The following is a 7,003-nucleotide window of genomic DNA, read 5'->3' as shown; positions in this document are numbered from 1 at the left end:
AGCGAGAACAGGGCGTGTGCTGGGTGGTGTGGATCCTCGATGATTGCTGCTGCTCTCCGACGGCAGAGTTCCCTGTAGATGTTCTCGATGTTGGGAGAGTTTTGACCTGGCCTGCATCCAGTACCTTTTGAAGGGCTTTACGCTCGGGGGTAACGGTGTCGCCATACCAGACCATGATGCAGCTGGTCAGCACACTTTCCACCACACATCTGTAGAAATTTGCCAGGGTTTCCATTGTCATTCCAAACCTCCTGAGGCAATAGAGGTGCTGGTCACCACTGAATCCACATCAATATTGACTTTTTTTCTCATTTAAAGAAAGGGTGACCTTGATTAGAGGGAGGGGACAGATTAGATTAGTTTAATCCATTTGGGTTTTTTCTTCCTTTTTTGAAATCTTTATTATTTTAACAGGATAATAAATGGGTATGACATGGTTGCATACATTATGTTTATTACTAGATTGAGGACCATCGCCTTCCCAAGATCGTGTTATATGGCGAGCTCTCCACTGGCCACCGTGACAGAGGTGCACCAAAGAAAATGTACAAGGACTGCCTAAAGAAATCTCTTGGTGCCTGCCACATTGACCACCGCCAGTGGACTGATATCGCCTCAAACCGTGCATCTTGGCGCCTCACAGTTTGGCGGGCAGCAACCTCCTTTGAAGAAGACTGCAGAGCCCACCTCACTGACAAAAGGCAAAGGAGGAAAAACCCAACAGCCCTGCAGCCGCTGCAACCGTGTCTGCCTGTCCCGCATTGGACTTGTCAGGCACAAACGAGCCTGCAGCTGACGTGGACTTTTACCCCCTCCATAAATCTTCGTCCGCGAAGCCAAGCCAAAGAAGAAAAAGATTGAGTTATAAGTAACTATTAATGGTTATGCATATTTTCTTATTTACCTATTTTTTCTCCCTTCTGTATGTATTTATTTGTATACAATTAATTCATTATGTAATTGTCATTTATTATGTATGCTAAACTCAATAAAAATATTTAAAATGGAAAGAAAGGAAGTAGAGGCACTGCTTTCTTCACAATGCCATTTGTGTGTTGCGTCGAGGAAAGATCCTCCAGTGCATTGTCAGAGGAGGTTTTACCATTCACCTGTTGCAATGCATCCAATTGTCTCCTTGGCACTATGAAGCTTGTATACAAAAAAATGTTTTAGCATGTGCCTCACAAGGTCTTTGGTGTCCTCTAACAAGCTGTTAAGATATTGTTGGATTACACATTTTATTGTATAAGACAACATTTTAACAACAGGACTTTGAAATCCATTGGCGTACAAGATATTGAATTAACAGGATACTGTACTTGTTTTCAGATGCAATGGGCTAAGTCAGAAATCTGTAGACCCTACTGACCTACAGCCAATGTAGTACGTAGTACAATATAGGTAGTCCGGATTGGTAAAAGCATTTCCTAGACCATCACATTGAGCATGGGGCAAGGCTGGGTGCTGAGGCCACTGCTGTTCACTCTGTCGACCCACGACTGTGGAGCTAAACACAGCTTGAACCACATCATCAAGTTCGCTGATGACACGACCGTGATGGGCCTGATAAGAATGACGAGTCAGTGAACAGAGATGAAGTGGAGTCGCTAACGGACTGGTGCACAGCCTATATCTGAACTTCAAAAAAACAAGTGATAGTTGTTGACTTCAGGAGGACCCGAGGTGACCACACTCCACTGACCATTGCCGGCTTCCCCGTTGAGGTCATCAAGAGTATCAAGTTCCTTGGAGTGCACTTGGCAGAGAACCTCACGTGGTCCCTTAACACGAGCTCCATAGCCAAGGGTGAGGAAAGTTCATCTCCCACCCTCCATCCTCACTACATACCACAGAGGATTTATCGAGAGGATCCTGTGCAACGGCATCACCGCCTGGTTTGGAAGTTGTACCTCCTCGGACCACAAGACCCTGCACAGGATAGTGAAGTCAGCGGAAAAGATCACTGGGGGTTCCTACCATGATGGACATCTACAACACTCAATGCAGGAGAAAGGCAACAAACATCGTGAAGGGCTCCACGCACCCCTCATGGAAACTGTTCTCCCTTCTGCCACCTGGCAGGAGGTACCGTAGCACTCGGGGCTCTTACGTCCAGATTGGGCAACATTTTTCCCCCCCAAGCTATCAGACTCCTGAACTCCCAGAACATTGGTGGATAGGGTACTGTGGACTGCTACTGTATATGTCCTAATATTCTAATGTGTTTGACTTATAGTCTAACTTATATTTATGTAAATATGCTCCGTGGTCCTGGAGAAATGCTATCCCATCTTTACCGTGTGGTTCGAATCCAGCGCTGTCTGTCAGGTGGTTGTACGTTCTCCCCGTATCTGCATGGGTTTCCTCCAGGTGCTCCGGCTTCCTCCTGCCCCAAAAACATACCGAGAGTTATGGGTCAATCTGGTGTATTTGGGCAAAATGGGCACATGGCTGAAAGGGCCTGTTACTGTGCTGTAGGTCTAAATTTTTTTTTAAAAACAATTCGCGGGTGGTCTCAGACTGGCAATGGCCCCCTGATGCCGCTGCCACATTGTAGAAGTTCTTCACTGTCTGTGTTGCCGGTGCGAAACGAAATGTAAAATACGAAAGTCTGCAGACACGGTGGTTGAAGTAGAAGCACAATGCTGGAGAAACTCAGCAGGGCAAACAGCGTACTTTATCATCATGGCTTGGCTGCGCAAACAAAGATTTAGGAAGGGGGCCGTCCACGTCTGCTGCAGGCTCGCTGGTGGCTGGCGAGGCCGTCGCGGGACAACCACGCTCGGCCGCAGCGGCTGCAAAGGGAAATTCTGATGTGGGTTCTGCTGCGTTCTCGAAGGTGTAGCCGCCGGGCCAGAGCAGACCCACCCCGGCGACGGTCGGGGTGGCAGGCACCAAGGGATTTCTTCAGGGAGTCCTCGTTCTCGGAGCCCCTCCGACACGGTGGCCAGAGGAGAGTTGGCCAACACAGCACCATCTCGGATAGGTGATGACTCCCTCCCCATCCTGGCGCCCTGCCCTGCCCAGTGTCCAGCATGGTGCATGACCAACCATTCGGGCTTTTGGTTATGGATCTTTGCTACATAAGGGACACTGTTTGACCTGCTGAGCTTCTCCAGCATCGTGTTTTCACTGTCCAGCCCAGTGCTGAGAGAGTGCCACACTGACCCGGGGCGTGGCCAGTCATCCCCGAAGGGCCCAGTGTCCATTCGGCCAGCGGCCGGGCCAGCAGGGAGCTCCCGACGCCCGGCTCCCTCCCTCCCTCCCGCCCCGCCCCTTCATTCCAATGAATTGCTCGTCACATCCGCCCCAAAGTTCTGGAGAGGACGTCGTTGAGAAAGGAGAAAGTTTGCTCCGCGGCGGAGTCCCCGCGATCCCCCCACCTGAAGGGGCGAAGCTGCGCGGGAGAAGGGAGGGGGGGGGGGGGGTCGAGATGAAGCTCCTGGCGGGGATCCTGCCCTTCCTGTGGGCGCTGGGCTGCGGCCGCGCCGGCTACGTGCGGCTGCCGCTGAGGGTCTCCCCCGCCTCCGACCCGTCAGGGTGGGCCGGGCGGACCCCCCTGCTCGAGGGCATTGCCCTCGCCTCTCAGCCCGCGGGCTCGGTCAGCTTCGTAGACATGGTCAATAACCTGAAGGGGGACGTTGGCAGAGGCTATTACCTGGAGATCCTCATCGGGTTCCCCGCACAGAAGGTGAGAAGAGCTTTAAAACAAAAACTTCCTGAACTTTTCACTGTTGGATGAGTTTGAAGGCGGTGTTTCCCGTGGTGGGTTAGATCAGCAATGGAGGGGGTCCAGTTCCCTACTCCTAGTTTCTTCTGGGCTGACACCATGGCAGCCAATGTGCAGGAGCCCGCAAACCCATCCCTGGTCACTCCTACCAATGGTAGAAGGTCCTGTGCCATTAATCCCCAGCGCAGTACAGTTACCTCCAGTGGCCTTAATCAATAGGCGGTGTTTCCCGTGGTGGGTTAGATCAGCAGTTGGAGGGGGTCCAGTTCCCTACTCCTAGTTTCTTCTGGGCTGACACCATGGCAGCCTCTGTGCAGGAGCCCTCAAACCCAACCCTGGTCACTCCTACCAATGGTAGAAGGTCCTGTGCCATTAATCCCCAGCGCAGTACAGTTACCTCCAGTGGCCTTAATCAATAGGCGGTGTTTCCCGTGTTGGGTTAGATCAGCAGCTGGAGGGGGTCCAATTCCCTACTCCTAGTTTCTTCTGGGCTGACACCATGGCAGACTCTGTGCAGGAGCCCGCAAACCCATCCCTGGTCACTCCTACCAATGGTAGAAGGTCCTGTGCCATTAATCCCCAGCGCAGTACAGTTACCTCCAGTGGCCTTAATCAATAGGCGGTGTTTCCCGTGTTGGGTTAGATCAGCAGCTGGAGGGGGTCCAATTCCCTACTCCCAGCTTCTTCTGGGCTGACACCATGGCAGCCAATGTGCAGGAGCCCTCAAACCCAACCCTGGTCACTCCTACCAATGGTAGAAGGTCCTGTGCCATTAATCCCCAGCGCAGTACAGTTACCTCCAGTGGCCTTAATCAATAGGCGGTGTTTCCCATGTTGGGTTAGATCAGCAGCTGAAGGGGGTCCAATTCCCTACTCCCAGCTTCTTCTGGGCTGACACCATGGCAGCCAATGTGCAGGAGCCCTCAAACCCAACCCTGGTCACACCTACCAATGATAGAAGGTCCTGTGCCATTAATCCCCAGCGCAATGCAGTTACCTCCAGTGGCCTTAATCAATAGGACCGAGAGTCCCTTTCGCACCACCGATTCCATGGGGGCTGACCAAGCGGTTCCGTCCCTGGTAATCATACGGTGCGAAGTGGCCCAACCTGGCTGGACGAGTTAAATCCAACCGGCACTTGGCGAGGGTCGGAGCCCAGGCCGAGTTAACTCACTAATTGCCTTCTGGTGGGGTGAAAGCGCAACCTGCTCTCGCCTTGTCGTCGCTTGAAGTGCCAGGTTGCCAATCAACCAGGTGTGATGCGGTGGGAATGGCTCCCAAGTGCAGCACGCCCGGTAAGCTTTCTTGCTTCCTTGGTGGGTTGGCAGTGTGAAAGGGGCATCTGGTCGTCGACACACTGTGGTTTTTTTTTGGAAAGAAGCAAAGCAGAGTGTGCAAACTCTGTAGTTGAAGTAAAAACACAACGCTGGAGAAACTCAGCTGGTCAAACAATGCACTTTATGTAACAGATAAAGATGCATAACCAACATTTCATGCTGGACCCCTTCATGAACAAACTGTAGGCAGGTGCCTGAACAAAATGGTGGAGGGAGAGGAGCAGAGTCCCACAGGCAGCAGGTATATAAGGGAATTGGGGGGGGGGGGGGGGCGGGGGTGAGGGTAACCTGGAGGAATGAAGGCAGATGAGGGAAGAACTGGAGAATTTAATGTTAATGCCATCTGGTTGGGGAATGCCCAGTTTAAATATTAGGTGTTGCTCCTCTAATTTATAGGTGCCCTGACCTGACAGTACATGAGGCCAAACCCTTTACGTTGGTTATGTATATTTGCTATATAAAATACGTTGTTTGATCGGCTGAGTTTTGCTTGCATCTTTTTCCTTGGTTTTTGGAAAGATCGTTTGGTACATTGTTTGCTCTATTTATACACCCCAACATGATTTTTAAAAAAATGCTTTATAGTGCTTTTGAACGACCTGTGAATGGTGTTATCTAAATAGAATTTCTCAAAATACACAGTTAGGATCCCATGTACCTGGCATTTTGATTAACGATCATTGTTCCTTAAAATTCTGCCCTCTAAATACAAGCACTATGTTGAGCCAAAATTTGCTTGAAAAAATATAATGATTAATGTCTAAATCAGCCAGCAGTTTGCAACGTGCAAGAGTGTGGTTTGCAAATCACCTCTAGCTGTTTTCTTTTTTTGTTTGCTGTTACTGTCTAAAATATTTCTGCGAACTGCTTGGGAGTATTATAAAGTTGTTGCAATGACTTTAAAATCCCTATGACATTTCCTAGAAAACTACTAACAGTGAGAGAACAGTTTAATATGATAATTATTTTCAGATTAATTCTTATCCAGGAAGTAAGTGTGAAATAGCTCCTTCAAGTTGCAAAGTACTTCAACAAATTTCTCTCCTCACTTTAATTCGTTGGTATTTTTCTGGGTTTTTTTTTCCCTCACCATCCCTATTTTACTTTCAATACTTTCAGTGTCTTTAAATCTTATTCAATGGAAAGAGATCTGGACCTTTGAACTTGGGACATTCCTCCGTCACAGATGGTAATTAAGTCAAAAGCTAAGCTCAGTAATGGTGAGCTTGATTGTCCACTAGTCACCCCTCTGGGAAGGAAATCGGCCTACCCTCATTTGGTTTAGCCAAGGGATGATCCACAATAATGTGGTTGACTCTGCGTAGCCTGGTAGGCCAGAGTCGTAGAGTTCTACAGCACAGAAATACGCCCTTCAGCCTACCAAGTTAGTCCTATTTTTAAATTTTAAATTTAGACATACAGCATGGTAGAAGCCCTTCTGTCCCATGAGCCTGTGCCGCCCAATTACACCCACAACTGCCGTGTGTTTTGAAGGGTGGAGCACCCAGAGGAAACCCATGCAGACAGGGGGAGAATGTACAAACTCTTTAGAGACAGCGACCGATTCGAACCCCATTCGCTGGTGCTGAGACAATGTGATGCCAATCGCACTGCCCTTTGTTTGCTTGTATACAGCTCATATCCCATTAAACCTTCCTGCACCTGTGTAAATGGCTTTTGAATGTTGCAATTGTCTCTGCTTAAGCCACTTTCTCTGGCTACTCGTTCCATATACACACCACCCTCAATGCTTACAAATGGGCAACAAATTTTTAATTTTCGATCAATATTCACATTCTAAAGAAGTTTTTTTAAATACTCTGTTTGTCTAGCATTCTTTTCATCCCTCCCTCAGCGTAGCTCTACAATGCTTGTGAGAGACAATTGCCTACATGCTTCACCAAGGTCCCAGATGAACTGTGGCAATATTCAACTT

General features: G+C 49.1%; 1 protein-coding gene across 1 annotated transcript in view; it reads left to right on the top strand.

Moving 5' to 3' along the window:
- The first annotated feature begins 3,321 nt into the window (after window positions 1–3,321).
- The window catches only part of bace2 (beta-secretase 2), a 45,490-nt gene continuing 41,808 nt past the window's right edge, over window positions 3,322–7,003 (top strand). Inside the window, exon 1 of the mRNA XM_069888855.1 lies at window positions 3,322–3,691. Coding sequence (XP_069744956.1) covers window positions 3,434–3,691 — 258 coding nt within the window. The 5' untranslated portion in view covers window positions 3,322–3,433. The remainder of the gene's footprint in view (window positions 3,692–7,003) is intronic.

The sequence above is a fragment of the Narcine bancroftii genome, chromosome 7, assembly GCF_036971445.1.
Source record: "Narcine bancroftii isolate sNarBan1 chromosome 7, sNarBan1.hap1, whole genome shotgun sequence".
Taxonomy (NCBI): Eukaryota; Metazoa; Chordata; class Chondrichthyes; order Torpediniformes; family Narcinidae; genus Narcine; species Narcine bancroftii.
Note: the sequence above shows the minus strand (reverse complement) of the source record. Positions and strands in the feature narration are given on the sequence as shown.